We start from the raw sequence: 17,302 nt of genomic DNA, 5'->3' as shown, positions 1-17,302 counted from the left end.
AATATCTTTCCTCTGTTGTGTCACAGAGCAGGGCTCTGTGACTCTCTCCTGTACAGGTGCTGAGCACCACGGAAACCTGGCAGCAATGAGCAGAGCCCACTCCTCCTTCTGCTTCAGGCACTGCAGCTTTTGACTCTTACCAGTGGACATATCTCACCCTGACCCAAATACCATATGTCCTGCAGTGCTTCATGTGCCAGCCAGTCTTACCAGGCTCCCTCATGCCAGCAGCCTCATTCCACTCGTTTTTGATCCCAGGAAACCCACATGCACACTCCCTGATGGAGCATCTTTTAATCCTGTGCCTAAGAAAAGAATATATTAAGAGGAGTCAGGAAGAAATACATCACTCTTGGTCTTCTCAAAGTTGCACTGGGCAAACACACAGGCTTGCCACATATTTCCCTGGGCCCATATGGAGAAGGAAAGGCTGGTAAGCTCACAGCTGACTGACTTGTAACCCACCAGGACAGGGATGGGAGCCAGCTGCCATCTGAAAGCAAGCAGGGAGAGCACAAAAGCTGTGGGGGAGCAGACAGATTCTCTTTAAATGGATTAGCTGCTCACAGAATATTATAACATTCTTATCTCCTCCCAATTCCAGGGCTTTCCTGACACTCATGTGCTTTATGATCCTACTCTCACTAGATAAATATTAAAGAGCGGGAGCATAAAAGAGATCAGCAACAGAGGCAAACACAATGTGTAGATGAGTGGAATGCTGCTGAAGCACCAAGAACCAGGGAATCAAAACCAGTGACCTTAGAGAATATTCACATTTCACATGAAATTACAATGCAGTAATCATTTCAAGGTACAGGGACAGACATTTAAGTGACATAAATCTCTGACAGAACTCTTAAGTAACCATTGAGCCTCTACTTAACAGGCAGCAGTTTAGGAGCAGGGTTATAAAGTTTCTGGAAGGTACAAGTGAAAGCATGGAGAAGATATTTTAAAGTCATAGAGGATGAAAAAAGACACATGTAGATGTTCTGGCAAAGTTTTGTCTCTTGCCAGCATGCCACTCCTGATTTCATACCCCCAAGTCAGAGTTAAACTATTTTCAGATCAAATTAACACAGTCATTTGGGCTGGATTTCAAAGGTCAGCTCAGCAGGTAGACTTGTTATCTTCCTTAAAAGGCAGCACCACACTGAGCAGATCAAAAGTTGTATTTACATTACCCAGCCAGTTCCCAGCCATGGAAAGGCCTGGCCTGTACCTGTCCCTGCATCTAAACAAGCCTGTGACATTCTCCTTGGAGACCTCTCAGCTTCCTCTCCAGAAAGGGAACATCAGCACCACAAACTATCCAGAGATGAGGAGGAGAGGCACAGCCTAGGCCAGATATTTGGAACACACCTAACTCCAACCACCTGAACACCCTCCCTTGGTGAGGTGGGTCCTCAAAACACCCATCACTTTCGTATCTCATTAAAGTAGCCTTTGAAGCAGGAGGACAAGCTGACCCTTGAATCACTGGTGATGTGATGTCCATTCACTGGGCAAGGGACACTTTGAAGAGAAATGAATGGTTTAACACCCTCCCCTGCATTTTACCCAGGCAGAGTGAGCTGCTTCCCGGGTTTCACCTGCCTAGAAACCCCCACAAGTTTGCTGCTTTTACTATTCAAGCTTTTCTACCGCTGCTCTTTGACTGCAAATGAAGATCAGAAACAAAAGGGCTTCACAGCCTGTGTATGTCAGAGCACAGCTCACAAATGTATGTCATTCTGTATCTTCAGCCATCTACTGTAATCACACTAGAATATTTTAAAAAGCAGAGATCAGTGTTCTTTATTTTCCCCCACACTTGTTTGAAAACCAAACAAATGGATGTCCAACCCCTCCCCAAGGTGCTGCTCTATGAGTGAGACTTACCAGGAACTCTGAGGGTGTCACAAACCTTCACTCCCCGTATGCACAGGGCCTCTGTTATTGCAAGGTGTGTAGCAGGACCAGGAACTAGCAGAGGCTGGCTTTCTCCAAGCTTCCATGTTCAAAGGTATCATGGGAAGTGGTGGTGTGGTACCCCAGTAAGGGGATGGTGGCCATGACCAACATCAGCAACCCAAACTCTTTCTGAAACCCTCTGCCCCTCCCACATCCCAGCGTGGTCTTCCCAATTGGTCCCACCCACCAGGTTAAGCCACCCCAGCTGCTCAGGAGCACTTGCAGGCTGTTACTATCAAATATATGGAAAGTCAGAGTGGCTCTGAGGAAGCTGCAGAGTTTGTTTGGCAAGGTGGGATGTGAGAAAAGAGAAAAGGATGTGGGTTTGAGAGGTATGTGTGCAGCAGTAGTCAGGGTGATGAGGAGAGGAATTGGAGGGATGTGGGGCTTGAGAGAGGGTGGTGCTGGAGGAGACAAGAATGGGATTCTTAGTATCTATTGATTTAGGCTCTTGAGAATATCTGTACTCTTCCAGAAGGTTCTGTTTTGCTTTATTTCCAAGTATGCAGGAGATGTAGCTTTTAAATGGTGCTTAGGGTTCAGCATTGCAAAAGGTCAGTCTTGGATATTACTGCACTGGGGGTGTGAGGGAAGAACACATCTATGGGAGCAGGGAGATGGGACATTAAATGGGCTCATTTTCAAAATTAATATGTTGGGCCCACACACTCATTTTGTAAGTAATAAGAATTCTGGAGGTCAATCTTTACCCTCAAGGATGCTTTGTATGGTCTTTACTCTTCCTCGGAGACAAAGGGAACTCCAAGGCAGTTAAAGCTGGGGCTTCATGTTGAATTCTAACTCCTGGCTGCAAACTGCACATGCTGAAACAAACATACTCCATTTGATCAAAACCAGTGTATGCTCTTTTAAGACACTCAGTTTTTCATAGAGGAAAAATGTTCCTGTCTAGCTGCAGGTGACATTTAAAACCCAACCTAGTATTTTTAAATATGACAAAGAAGAATACTAAATGAAAATAAGGATATTTGAGACTTGTCACAAGATTTAATTAGCCCACAGCCATACTAATGTTTCCACCAACTCTTTATGTGCATTTGGGTTTTACATTTAGACACAAAGAGAACTGCAGCCTGGCCTTGGACAGGTGTCACTATGGACATGTGGAACTGAGATGAAGGTGAATTAATGAATGAGTCTAAGGAAAGATGTCAAATTAAGAAAGTTGGGGTAAGTGTTTAAAAATCTAGCTCTTTGTATAAAAAGAAATCCTTCATAAAATCTTTGTGACTGAAAAAGAGAAAACCAGCAATTTGGTTGAAAATATTTTGATGTCACATTTTTATACAAAAAAAAAAAATCCACAGGTGTGTTCCACAAGTGGGCAAACCAAGCACTTAACCAGTTGTTTGTTTTGAAGCACTTTGGATAATGTTCAACAGCTGTTTTTCTCCTCTGATTGTTCTTAAACACCAAATGCCAACTTTTAAAACCTTCACCTACGAACCAGAGTAAATGCTTGTTTCAGCTCCCAGCCCCTGGATTTGACATTGATTCTGTTTAAAGCAGATTTCAGAGAGCAGAGAATTTTTGGGTAAGAGAGCAGCTTGGTGCTAAGGAAACTGGAAAGCCCTTAGTGCTGTGCTGACGCCTCCATACTGCGCTGCTCGTGGTTTACACAGTGTGCAAACGGAGGAAGAGACATTTGTTCATGTACCTGATATTTGCTACACCTCCAACAAAAATAAACAAACTGTGTGCAGAGATCTTTCTTTTATTGCAAGAAAGATCATCAAGATGTAAAAATATTAGATGAGCTACATACCCTTAGTTATGTACTACATGTTGGACTGCACTGTTATGTAAGGGCAAAGTGTGTACAGATGTCCAGGGGAGAGGGAAAATGCTCCTTTTTGTACAGTATGTGTCCAGTTCCCAAATGTCAAGATATTCCCAGTGGCGAGAAGAAGGAGAACTTTTTACATTTAGTAACATTTATTTCTGCATTCGGTATCAAGTACATAAGTGCAAATATTCAGAGTCCATAATTAAGTCCATTAGGAACTACAGAGAATGTAATACAAATCGTAATAAATTGAACATGCTGGAACTTTCCAGTTACCATACATGTAAATCAGCCTGTCAATCCTTTACGACAAAAGTACTGGGTTTTGTTTTCTTTTTATCTTTTTTTGAGTTATACAAAACTGATTACCATAAGTACCGATTACTGTTTATTTTATTTGTGCTGGAAAACACTAAAACATCAGTCTACAATTCTATATAGTTAATAAAGATGAATCCAACCAGCAACCCAGTGACGTAGAAGCAATTTTAACTATTGCATCAAGTGCGCTAAGCAGGAAAGCCCCTAGCCACATGTAACATTAAAAGTTATAGAAGCAATGCCAATAGAAGAAGAAAAAACACTAAAAAAAAAAAAAAAATTAAATAAAGAGGTCAATATTATTTAGGCTCTCACCATCATGCACTTTATAAGCAACACAAAAAACCACATCTAGTACACTTTTCTCTTTACTATACTTTAGTGCTTGACACAAGTGATTGCAAATATTCTAAGTGCAGAAGCAGCAGGGGAAAAGCACTGCTTCTGAGTTTTATGTTTCTAAGATTATGGTGTCAAGAAAAAAAAAGAATGATAATTTTGCAGTAAAGTGTAAGAACAGAGCTGTTTTCACTCCAGATTTCCCCATTATGCACTACTGTAGTAGATGAATTCTTGATGTCTGCTTTACTCTGCCTTTCTCTTAGCACCTGGGATTTTAGCTTGAATCCTAAAAAATAAAGAAGAAAAAGAAAAAGGATTATATGGTGAGGCAGTTATTCCATTCCAGTGGTTCCCCACTTGGACTCTTATCCAGGGACAGTCTCTAGTCCATGTTCAGTGTGTTGTCTCAACAGGTGAATCAAAGTGCCATGAGAAACAGAAGCGATGCCCATCTAGGTGTTCTTAAAGCCCTGGTTTTCGGCAGTTCATGTAACCTTGGGATGTGTTCAGTGATATTCTCCCCCCAACATTATTTCTCCATGGTCTATTGTCTATAGAAAGCCAGGAAGGAAGTCTAAAAAATGAATTTTCAGTACAAAATTTCACCCAGGTCTTCTGCCTGTTCCATGGGGGTTTGAAACACTAAAGATCATGGTGCTTCCAGGTATTTTCTTTCTGTAACAGGGCATTGTTCTAACTCCCACTTTGGTCATTAATGCTATTAACTCCCCAAATGCAAAAAAACAGGCTTGGATTGGTCAGTGGGGAAGAGAATTAACTCATTCCTTCCTGTTTGTCCTGGCCAGGTGTGGACAGTGTGGACATCAGTCCACAATTGGGCTGCTCTGTCCATGGTTCCCTCAAAAGGCAGGAGAGGGGAGAGAAGGATGGAGTGCCTTAGTCTGCGCTCAGCTGGGAGGGTCTCCAGGGATCTGCCCTCCCTCAACCTCTCACTGTCCAGGATCTGGGGAGGACACCACTGATAGGACACAGTGTCTCCAGGACCAGCCAGGTCCCAGCCACCCCCAGGGCACCACAGCCTCACAGCAGGAGCTGTGGTGCAGTCAGCTGCTGAACTCACTTTGCCACGACCGTGTTTATGTGGGTCCGCACCAGCCCCAAGTATTGATCAATCTGTGCCTGCAAAGAGCAAGAGGAGACCAAGTCAATGAGGCAACAATGAGGCAGAGCCACCCAGACACCCCAAATGCACCGTGCAGACAGACCTACCTGGTACTTGTCATATACAACGGGGAGAGTAAACATAGACACCACAGCTGAGGACAAAAAGAGCACAGTGTTATGTTCCTGCAGATCAGATTCCTCCAGAGGAGAGACCTACTTCAGTGGCAAACACTTTATCGTGCCACTTGGTCAGCTGATCCACCAGGGAGCTTTGCATTAAAAATGCACTTTGCTCAAGCCTCCCAAATATGGAATTCCCCATTGCTCTGGGACTGGGAGCTGCAAAACCATAAACTGCAAAGTAGTTCTAGTGTAATAGAACAGTGAATATTTACTGGGAAGGGAAATAAATGGTGGTGGTTTAGCTGCGGGGAAGGCATGCCAGGGATAGGCTGTTTTGTCTAAGTCAAAACTGAGGGGGACTTCAAGTTAAAAATAGATTTTTAAAAGAAATGTTGATTTTTACCCATTATCAGAAGAGTCAGGCCATTGAAGAGGGCTCCCACGTAAGTCAGCAGCCACATTAGTACTGCAAACTAAATTAAAAATTGATCATTACATCACCTCCAGTGTCAGCATAAGAAGAAATTAGTTTGCTTAACTAGCTAATGTAACAGCACATTAGCCTTTTTTAATGTGGGAGTGGTTAAGTAAGGCACATTAGGAACTAGGTAGTTTTTCTAGGTGTATAAACCCTATTCTCCATTCTGCTTCTTGCCCTCTCAGCTGAGCTTTCACGTCTATTTAGAGCTTAAATTGCAGCCTTATAGGACTCTGCATTCAGAATGGTATAGGCAGATCTCTGCATCCAATTTTTATGATGGCAGAGGTCATCCCAAACAGGTTAACCAGAGCCCTGAACTGATAATCCCACTTGAGGCTGAGAGATGTGTACCTTTTCCTAAAATTCTTTACTAATTTAGGAGCCTAACCCATGTGTGCCCTCCTAATGATCTTCTCTTTGCTCTAAAGGACGCCTGCTTGAGTGTAAGGCTAAAAATCAATAATTATTTCAGCAGGGAGTGAAAAAAGACCCTCATCCATAGCAGGAAATGCCACCAGTAGAGGAAATCAAGATTAACAGAGGGGAATATTATTTATAGCAAAGCAATAGAAAGCATAATGCAGGGATGCTTCTAGAACTGACATGGAGCTAAGCTGGTTCTGCAAATTTATCTTATTACCTATCAATACATTCAAATGCAGAGTGCCAAACCTCTAAAGTGCTGGAAACAAGCAGTTTTAAAATCAAAAAGCAGAACAACTTTCATATTTAGAACTACACAAAACTAGGTTTCATGACAACCCTGTCAACATGGGAAGCAGCTCTTTGAAATGTAGATTGATTCTCTAGAGAGGGGTTAAAAATATTTAAAGCAATCTTACTTTTAAAGAATCCACGAGGTCCTGAACGAGAAAGAGTCTCCTCAGCTCTTTGACTGTGCTGTTGACGTATAGCTGGAGACAATCTGTGTATTTCTGGATCTGGTCCTGTGAAAGATTCATCTCCATCTCCAAGTAGGCTCTGCCAGAAACACAGTCCCGTTAAAAATCCAGGAAGTTTCCCCTGCTGTTCATGCTCGTAGCCATCCACCCCATCCTTCCCTCCTTCACAGACCTCATTTCTGTGTGCTGGAGCAACTTGTTCCCCTCCCTGCAGGCACAGGGCCACCAGCACACCCTCCTCACCTTGCATGATCCATCTCCCTGGGTGATTGCTGAGCTGGAGCTGTTTGCCTCCAGCCTCCCCCTCTTCCCACAGAGAGCCTGGTCTTGATGGGATTTCTCTCTTTTCCTCACCCAAAGAGGGATACAAATCTGACCTGGGAGATTTCCCCACAAATTTCTCTGCTGTTCTCTGAGTTACTCCCCCATACTGAGTTGCAGCTCAGAACTGACCCAAGTGAAGCAGAAGGAGCAGCACCTCAACAAGGCTCTTCTTCTCTGTGTCTGTGTGTGTTTGCAAACCACACCAGTTCCATGACCTGGTTTACCAACTTTTTGGCACATCAGAGGGGCAAGGATCACTGTTCTCATGGAGCAAACCCCCCAGACCTCGTAGAGAGTGGGGAGACACTGGCACCATCATTTAGATATTGGGTTGCTGGAGAAAAGATAGAGGTATTTTCCTTCTATGCCCAAGAGATTGTGCCCAGAAACAATGCTCTTTTTGCTTGCAGGTAAGCTGTATTATCACTAGCTCTAATGAAACTCTTCTTCTCCGTTTGCTTAAAATTTCCTGCATCTTTTTGAGAAAAAAACCCCCATGTCTTAGAGGACGATGATTTTTGTGGCGTTCTGTTTTTCTTTTTCTCTCCAGGATCTAAGCCAATAGAGCCTTACAATTTTTGAGATGCTGTGGAACAGAAAACATTATTATTTCCCGCTTTCTGAGCGAGAAGAGAATTTCATCCAGCACAAAAGCGGCACTTGGGCATCACTACAAAGCCACTCACTTGAAGGGGTGGCCCTCGTCCGTCTTCTGCACGGCCTGTAGGACCGATTTGTAGATTCTGAAGCTGATGGTGGCCGAGAGGCCGGCCAGGGCCAGGTAGGCCACGACGCTGACGACGCTGAACTGGGTCAGGGAGAAGAGCAGCAACAGGAGGCTGCCGAACACGATCCCTGTCTGCTTGATGTCACGCCAGTACAACAGGTCGATAGCTGGGGGGAGAAGACCAAATTGTTAAAGGTGGCTATCGAGGGTGGCCACCGTGGCCACTGGGACCCTCGGAGTGCTTGCAGGAGGGTGAGGGGAGCAGTGATGCTCCTGCTCACAGCAGCATCAACAGAAGCTCCTCAGCAGGAGCGGTGGAAGGGACTTGAGTGACGTGCTGAGGAAATTACAACCAATGACCTACTTGAAATCCTTGTTTTCCTTGTGCCTGTGCCTGGGTTAGATAAGATGGATGAATATCTCCAACCACAGCACGGTGGGTGGGTCTCTTGCAGCAGCAAGGCAAGTGCAAACTGGGGCTTGTGTTGTTGCTAAGGCTTTATGGAAGATTTCAACCTTCCTCTCATTTACTCAATCTGAAAATTCCAAATTTTTATTTCTTTTTTCACGAGTTCAAATGCCAAATGCTTGATCAAAGGGTTTTCCAGTTTTGGTTGTTGATAAATGAGTGAGAAAGTTTGGGGCTAGCCACTATAAACCACTTTCCCATTCAAAGTTCTGACAATTCAATTTTGTTATTTCATTAGTTTTGAGAAAGGAAGAGACTCCTGGCTTTACCACTGCTTAACAGTTCCATGAGTAGGAAACCATTTTTCAGGTAAGGCCTTCAAATACAGAATAAATCTCTCTTGCTACTCAATCCCACCATTCAGGAATACAAAAAAAAAAAAAAAAAAAAAAAAAGCTTTCTGCTTGTTATATAACTTCCCCCGTCCACAGGAGGTGCTGGTTAGAACAAAACAAGTGCATAAGACCCTTTTCAACTTGTGCATTTTTAGATTTGTTAAGCAGTTAGTTTTTACAGTGTTTTTCACCTACTTTGTATAGTTTTTTTCAGCCTCTCCAGCAAAAGATTTTAGCATCAGAGACAGCCACTAAAAAGCAAAATTTAATGAAAGGATTGTGGAATATCCAGTCCATAAAGGTGAATTTAATCTGTTTACACCCACAACCTGTTTCTGAGAGGACTCTTCATCCAGCCAGAGAACATGCTCATGACAATCTAAACAAAACAGCTTTAATTTCGCACACTGCACAAGTCCTCAAGAACAGCTTGAACACACCACCAGCCAAACAGATTTGAGAGATGCCACTTGTCAAATCATTCTGAACAAAGAGTAAATTCAGGAAAACTGCAATCTGTCAGGAAAAAAAAAAAAAAAAGAAGTCACCAATACAAAAAGAAACAAAATTAATCCAGCCTCCTAGTCCTTATCATCTAATCTCCAAAAATTGTGAGTCACCACGGCATGTTTGCCTTGAGTCAATGAGTTACATTACTCATTACTGTTATACGTATTAGCCTGGCTTTACAGTGATGGGCTTGAATGCAAAAATTGGTGTTGTATTACTGAGCTCTCTTCTCTTTGTGCACCATTCACACCCAATTACATTCTCCATTAATATACACTCTATAATAACCTTTTGCTGTTTTTAAGCATTCAGCACCAGACCTGTGATCATGAGCACACATGACTGGATCCTATGGGCTGCATGGAAGCCGTGGGACAAGGGACCTTGGTGCCTGTTTTGGGATCCTGGGTGCTGACTCCACAAAACAGGGACCAGTCTCTTACAGATACACGCCCATGTCTGCTTCCCGCAGAAACCCTGGCACAGGGAGTGGGGAATGCTCCAAAATGCAGTTACAGCATCCTCAGAGCACCTGTATGAGGAGGTTTAGCAGCAGACACAGCTGTACTGCAGGACCCAGCTGGAGCTCCACAGATTGCTCACAGTGCTGAGGCTCCATCCTGTCAAACCGTCCTTACAAAATGGCATCCAGAACACAAGCGTGCAGGTTTGGCTGTTTTTCATATTCTTTTTCAGTAAAGGTGCTGCAAAATCCTGCAGCACACAAATGGGTGCTTTCACCAGCATTTGGACAGGAGGTATTATATTTTCTGTGAAGGTGGTGAGGCCTTGGTACAGGTTCCCCACAGAAGCTGTGGCTGCCCCATCCCTGGAAGTGTTCAAGACCAGGTTGGATGGGGCTTGGCACAAGTAGAAGTTGTCCCTGCCCATGGCAGGAGGGTTGGAACAAGATGATCTTTAAAGTTTCTTCCAACCCAAACAATTCTATGATTCTGTGATTATTCACAAGATGATATTTTTTGTGCTCAAAAATTACTCTGTCAGAGGACAGTACTGGAAATTTATGCAAATCTGACTTTAAGTTACTTAAGTTTTCCATCACACAAACCCTCAACATTAAATTAAATAAGCCCAGGTGAGCTGGTGTATGTGGCACATCATCTGCTGATGACAGAAAAAGGACACATAGCAGGGGAAAACACTCCCTGGGACACGGGCAGTAGAGAGGCAAACAAATGAGAGCTGAGCCAAAAAATACAAACCTGACTCCAACAGACTTCCCTGAGTCAATCCCAATTAATTATAAGATCCAAAACGAGCAACTAAGCCTTTTTCTTTCAATGATCTTCCAACCCATACTCCTGCAGACTGGCAGTGGGCTGCATTCTCATGCAGAGAGATGCCAAACTGCATTTTCTCAGTCCCCTCAAACGGGAAGGTGCTGAGTTACTCAAGAGAGACTAGACCAGGTATGTGTATATCCTGAAAGCTGTCTGTTCCTGCCATGCAATGGCTGGGATATTTACTCAGCTGTATCAGGTAAGGAAAGGATCAGAGAGAGATGGACAGAGGCCAAGTGACACAGTTCTGGGGACATGCATGCACAAGGGAGGAGATGAAAAGCATCTGGCCTCTTTCTCCAGCCAAAGGAGACCTTGATGAGAGGGATCCTGTATCTTTTAGACCTGAGGCAAATATTCCCATGTGCATGGGAAAAAAAAAGTGCCAACAGCTAGTTGGAAAATCTCAGCATAGGAAAGGGAGATACAAGTTGAATGACTTTTACATGGCTCTCCCAGTGCCCAGGTCCAGCCTGGGAACACATTCCCCCCCACCCACGGCCTGCCAGATCTGCCAGGATTTTCAAGGGCAGGAAGCACATCTGCCTTCTCCTCACCTCCCTCGGAGGGATAGGGAGCTGCAGCACTGCTGCCCTCTCAAGCTGTTCGGGTGGGATTTGCTGCTCCTGCAGCCATTCCTCCTCCTCTCCCTTAAGGAGAAGGGGCTCAGCTGAACCTCTTTGCAAAAGGTGATACAGGAGGGAGGTGAATCTCACAGCTCCTTGGGCAGTGAAGGGGAAGAAGGAGAATCCAGAACTGGAAATCAGTGGAGACTTGGGGAGAATTTGGCTGACAGGCCTCAGGGATTTGAGCTGTATCAGCTCCCCATGAATTTAGATGCTGCTAAAAACACCTGAGCGACACCTTTCACAGCCATGTTTTCTCCTTCAGTTGCAGCTTCAGTCACTTCAAAGGCTTTTTACATTATTGGAATGGAATGGAATGGAATGGGAGAGCATAGCATAGCATAGCATAGCATAGAACAGCATCGAATAAGAATAGAATAGAATAGAATAGAATAGAATAGAATAGAATAGAATAGAATAGAACAGGACTGACTATTTCAGTTGGGAGGCACTTACAACCATCACCTACTTTAACAGCCTGACCAATTCAGGGCTGACCAAAAGCTAAAGCATGTTGTTGAGGGCATTTTCCAAATGCCTCTGAAACACTGACAGGTTTGGGGCACTGACCATCTCTCTGGAAGCTTGTTCCAGGGTTTTACCACCCTCTTGGTAAAGAAATGCTTCCTCACTGAGACAGTAGTCAAACACATTTTTGTCCTACATTTCCTTACGTAAACAAATCTCCCTTAAAAGCAGGCAGAAGTGCACTGGGTGAAGAATGCACCAGCTGGGATCCTTTGCCTGGCTTCCTCAGAGTACCATTTTCTCCTGTAACCATTTACACCAGAGCCAAAATACCTGTCACATCAGTATCTGGTGCTGTAAATAGAGACCAAGGGGCAAAGGAATAAGAAATTTTCTCCTTGACCATCAGGTCAATCCAGCCTTGCATCAACCCTCCTCACACCCTTTCTTTTCCATTCTAAACAGGAACAAAAATTAAAGATGAGGTTGTCCACCACATTTATACGTCTGCCTTGAGTTTCACCTCAGCCTACATTCATGTAAAGCTGGTTAAGATACCAAATAACTCCTCCCAAACACTCTCTGACCCCATGGGTTTAATGTCTTTCACTAAGTATAACCAGTGTCTGAGCCTTTGCTGAAGGGCAGCTGCCTGTTCCTGCCTGCACCCCTTCCTTGGCATACTGAAGAGACAACCAGCCAGGCTCAGAGCAGCCTCCCCAGCACATGGGGACACAGTGGGAATGAGGATGACAGGGCCAGGAGCCGAGCTGGAACTGCAGCTTTCACACGCACACTCCTCTGCAGAGCCACTCACCAGCATACGCTGGCCCCACGCTTGGCCAGGCTGAGACAGCTTCCAGCCCAGCTCTAAGGTGGGTACAGCATTTCCCAGATAAATTAAAGGACAGAGGATCCCTCACAGCATGAATTAGCCACATAATAATTAAGTGCTTTGGTCAATCAGAAGGGAAAGGATAAAAGGTCCTAGTGTGGTGCAGGGTCCTGCAAGCGCTGGGTGTTTTACTGGGAGGGGGTGTGTGTGTGCACGGTGCCGCCCAGACCCCACCACAATGGCACAATTCTGAGCAATGCACGCTGAATATTCATGAGGCAGGAGGCTGGTGCCACGTGAGGCTGTCGATGTGTGATGTGCATGCAATTGGACAGGGGCTCAGTCTGTTTGGCTGAGCAAGATCCACTTCCAAGAGCCAAAACGCCAACTTCAAACCACCCAGTTTGCAGTGAGGATTTGCAAAAGGGGTTTGGGCATTGAAATCAGCCTTGGCTTCACTTGAGGGTTGCGCTCCTTCTGTTTTGAAAATCACTACTGTAAAATCCTGACCGTGCCCATTAACATGCAGAAGCTGTTCAGCTGTAGCTTTCCATGATCTCCCTTCAGCCTCCTGGAAGGAGGGAAGCAACATCACTTTGCCCTCTTTACAGTACAACTCACCAGAGGTCTGAGTCATTTGTGGAAGTATAAAAGGACTCTGGGTTTTGCCAGAACTGCCTCAGACTCAAAATTATTTGCATTTATTAAGGAAGACTTACCAGCCATCTTTAAGACAACAGTGCTGCAGGTCACTGCCACTGCCTTTGAAGAATTTTTCTGGAGAAGTGTGTCTGATGAGCTGTTTATCTGCAAGTATCGCCTGCTTGTGCTTTTTAACTCACAGCAGAACTTGCAAAATGTTACTCAAGTAGTCCTCTAGTAGAAAGATTTTTCAAGGGTGCCAAAACAGTGCTTTAAAGCCATACTTTATGGCAGAACCTCATCTGACTAAACTAATGGGATCCTGCACTTGGGTCCAACTCCCAGACTAGCAAAGGTGAACTCTATGGTACAAGAAACCACCTGTTAATATGAACAGCTGGTAAATACCCATGCTTATGGGGCAAGCTAAAATTAACCTGGGAAATGTAAGAAACAGTAGCAGCAGGCAGTGCTTGTGCCAGCAAGGAATGGCTCCCTAGTGCCTGAAAGCTCTCACAGCTCTTACCATGGCTTGCAGCAGAAAATGTTTCTGCTCCTCAGTATTTGCTGCCAAAAAAGCCCTAAGACAGATGTGGGGGCTGGAAAGGGCAGTGCCAAGGGAGACTAATTAAAAATGCTCCTGAATCCATTCTTCTCAGGACCTGGAAACACAAGGGCTGGGCTTTGATGGTTTACATGGTCCCCAGAAGCTTCATGGCAGCTGCAGGCCCAGCCTCCTGAGCAGAGATCCCAGAGGGAGAAGAGAGGATCCAAACCAACTTGTAGCTAAAATGTCCTCCTTCATGGTTATGTTTTCTAAAATACTTCTGAGGGAAAAATGGGGATCTTTCCATCCCATGTCTCAAAGAAAGCATTTTAGTATGAAAATCAATGATAGACCAAGCAGAGACTGGACAACTCAGGTCTTCCACAGCTTCTCCTCTGAAAATCTCTCTTCTCTCCTTTTGACTTTGCAAGTTTTTCCACTACTGCAACGACTGTGCAAATAGATCATGCATCAAGCAGGATTTCCATGGAAGTTAGAACAAAAAGTGTGAGCAAACCCCTGGTACCCAGCCTTCAAATGAGGCCCATGGGCCTTGATGATTATATAAAAGGTTGTATGCTCTTTAGTACACTACTAACACCCTTGGAGGTGTTCAAGCTGCCCTCCCCACCATGGAGGTACCACCAGGCCTCCTGAGGAGCTAAAAATCAATGGGTTGTACAGCTTCACTCCCTATCTAGTAATAGTTTTTCAAGAGAAGTGAGAAAAATCTGTACACAGCCTTTACTTCTGTACACAATGTAATGTTACAGCTTCATAAATAGAAATGATTTCATAAGGCATTTTTCAGACCTTCTGGGAGTGAAAATATCAGGAAACACAATTTAAAAAAATTAAGAACAGTCTTGTTTATAGCATTGTCACAAAAGTATTTGACAATAAATATGACAATACTGTAGGTTTTGGAGTAAAAATAAATATTGCTCGTACTCAAAGCAAGCCCAGTTTGCAGCTTTAACCACAGGACAGGCTTTCCCTCTCCTCTCTGGTGAAGGATCCAATGTGGACATTGCTCTCCTCCCCACAACAGATTTGATTCTAATGTAATACAGATGGATACACAGTTTAATGAGCAGTCTGGTGCCTTCAGGAGACTGCTGTGATGAACAGCAGAGCCAAGACAGAGTATCTCTGCTGTTTCATGAGGTGTACCTCCTGACCCTCCATCTTCATCCTTGAGGAATTTCTCCATACCTCTACCTCTTGTACACACTCTGACCATTAAATTCCTGTCCTCAGTTCAGCTTTATATCTTTATCATCCACCTGTTTCGAGACTTAACTTAAAAGTTCAGACCTTCTTGGTCCCCAGAGTCTGATGAGAGGAGACCTGGAACAAGAATAGGATCAGGGAAAAGGAAAACCTTGGCACATACATGCCCTCCATGTTATATCCTACAACATCTGCAAGATCAAGACGTGAGCAAAAAAGTATTGATTGATTGCCTTGTGTGAGGCACCAGAGTAGGCTTGGGTAGACAGAAGAGGACTGGCAGTAAAAGAGGATTGCCAGTAAAAAACCAACCCTACAACCACACCACACACAAGTCTACTGTAGCATTTATTACTACTAATTATTAATGATGATGTGATTGGTGCTGCTATTAATCATTATGCTGTTGTTATTTTCATGTGAGAGATGCTTTAAGACCAGGATTGAGCACAGCAACAGGAGAAACACACAACTCCTGCTCATCAAATTGTATCACTGCCTGCCTTGGCCAGTTTCTGTGGAGGATGTTATGGCTCTCACCTTAAGTGGGCAGAAACCAAGGAGGCCAAGCAGAGCCCTTGAATGCAGTCTCTGAGTGCACATAATGCCATGGAAATGTTAAGAGTTTCCCAAGATACTCTTGGACCAAAGGAATAGACCTGGACTTTCTCTTAGACTCTATCCAAACGTTTTAAAATCTGCAGATTTTCAAAATGAGTGGTTCAGGTTTATGGTATTTATAATTAAATACGATGTGGAGAAAGTATCCCTTCTGATATCAAAAAAGCCTCACCAGAACTCACTTTCCAGACCCCTAATGAGAACAAAAGCAGTCCTCCAATACTGCCTTCAGCTATTGCCCCACCATCACCCTCTTGATGGAGTTTAAATGAATCCTCAGGGAATACCTTAAAATACTCTTCCTTTGGGATAATTTTCACCTTGTTCTGGCAATGAAAGAATATTGTCCATCAGTTCTTAAAAGACATGGCTCTGAGCAACCTGCTCTGGTGGAAGATGTCCCTGGCCATGGAAGGGGGGTTGGAACTGGATGGTCTTTAGGGTCCCTTCCATCCCAAACCATTCCGTGATTCTGTGATGGTACAGCAGGTGTGCAGAGCACAGATTTTTTTTTTTTTTTTTTTTTTTTTTTCCCATCAACAGGAACGTGCTGGAAGAAGAATTGATACAATTTCTGTATCAGTGACAAAAAAAATGAAAGCAAATCTGAAAGTGGTAAATAATCTTGACAACTTTCCTTCAAACTTCACAGGAAATCATCTGTCAAATTAGGAATTAAATTCCCCCTAATTTGGTCTAGTTTTATGAAACTATTAGCTAAATTGGTTACAGCAAGTGATCACTTGGTTCCAAGGTTTTAACCCTACCAAGATCCAACATAAGAACCAAATACTGGGACAGATCTTTATCAGGTGGACCCCAGCTGAGAGATCAGCCCACAATATTTTCAGGAAAGCACCGAAGGCACCAACTGGCTGAAGTTATATTCTCATTATAAAGCTGTAATTAGACTTCACAACTGTCAATAAGATTACAGATTAACAGCATGCAACCATGTTATTGCCATCGAAATTCTTTATCAGTCTTAAAGTGGGGAACATCACCATGAACAGTTGCTACAGCTTCCCATCACCCTTTGGAAACCAATGGATATACCAATCAAGTAAGGAAGCTGGCTGTCTGAAAACAGCTGCCAAGAAAATGATAATCAGTAACTGCAGTCCCAGCAGAGCTATGTCAACTAGATGGATTTGATGAAGTCTGCAGTCCTTTTCCACATTAAGTTATAATTATGTAGTGGTGGCTAAACCATGACAAATTGTAATGTGGGTAATACTTAGGATCATTTCTATGAACAGTTCACGGGCCCGTGTCTCTGGATCTTTACATTTTTCTTTTTCAACACCTCTCACAGAAGGTTAAAGCCTGACACTTATGACCACCCAAGAGCTGGCATGTAGAAGGAAGAGTGGAAAAGGGAATATTCATGAGGACCAGTGTACTGACATCAAATAACTCCACCCAGCTGGGGTGCAAACTTGGGCACTGATCTCTTCTCTCTGTTGACCAGTGACAGGACCTGAGGGAATGGCTGGAGCTGTGTCAGGGGAGGTTTAGGCTGGATATTAGGAAAAGGTTCTCACCCAGAGGGTGGTTGGACACTGGAACAGGCTCCCCAGGACAGTGGTCACAGCACCACACCTGAC

General features: G+C 43.9%; 1 protein-coding gene across 1 annotated transcript in view; it reads right to left on the bottom strand.

Annotated features, from left to right (window-relative positions):
* Window positions 1-3,890: 3,890 nt before the first annotated feature.
* The window catches only part of LOC103618825 (reticulon-1), a 51,282-nt gene continuing 37,870 nt past the window's right edge, over window positions 3,891-17,302 (bottom strand). Inside the window, 6 exon segments of the mRNA XM_008637287.2 lie at window positions 3,891-4,712; window positions 5,508-5,566; window positions 5,657-5,703; window positions 6,078-6,147; window positions 6,998-7,136; window positions 8,068-8,275. Of these exon segments, the coding sequence (XP_008635509.1) occupies window positions 4,670-4,712; window positions 5,508-5,566; window positions 5,657-5,703; window positions 6,078-6,147; window positions 6,998-7,136; window positions 8,068-8,275 (566 nt within the window). The 3' untranslated portion in view covers window positions 3,891-4,669.

This window comes from Corvus brachyrhynchos, unplaced genomic scaffold, assembly GCF_000691975.1.
Source record: "Corvus brachyrhynchos isolate BGI_N302 unplaced genomic scaffold, ASM69197v1 scaffold245, whole genome shotgun sequence".
NCBI lineage: Eukaryota > Metazoa > Chordata > Aves > Passeriformes > Corvidae > Corvus > Corvus brachyrhynchos.
Note: the sequence above shows the minus strand (reverse complement) of the source record. Positions and strands in the feature narration are given on the sequence as shown.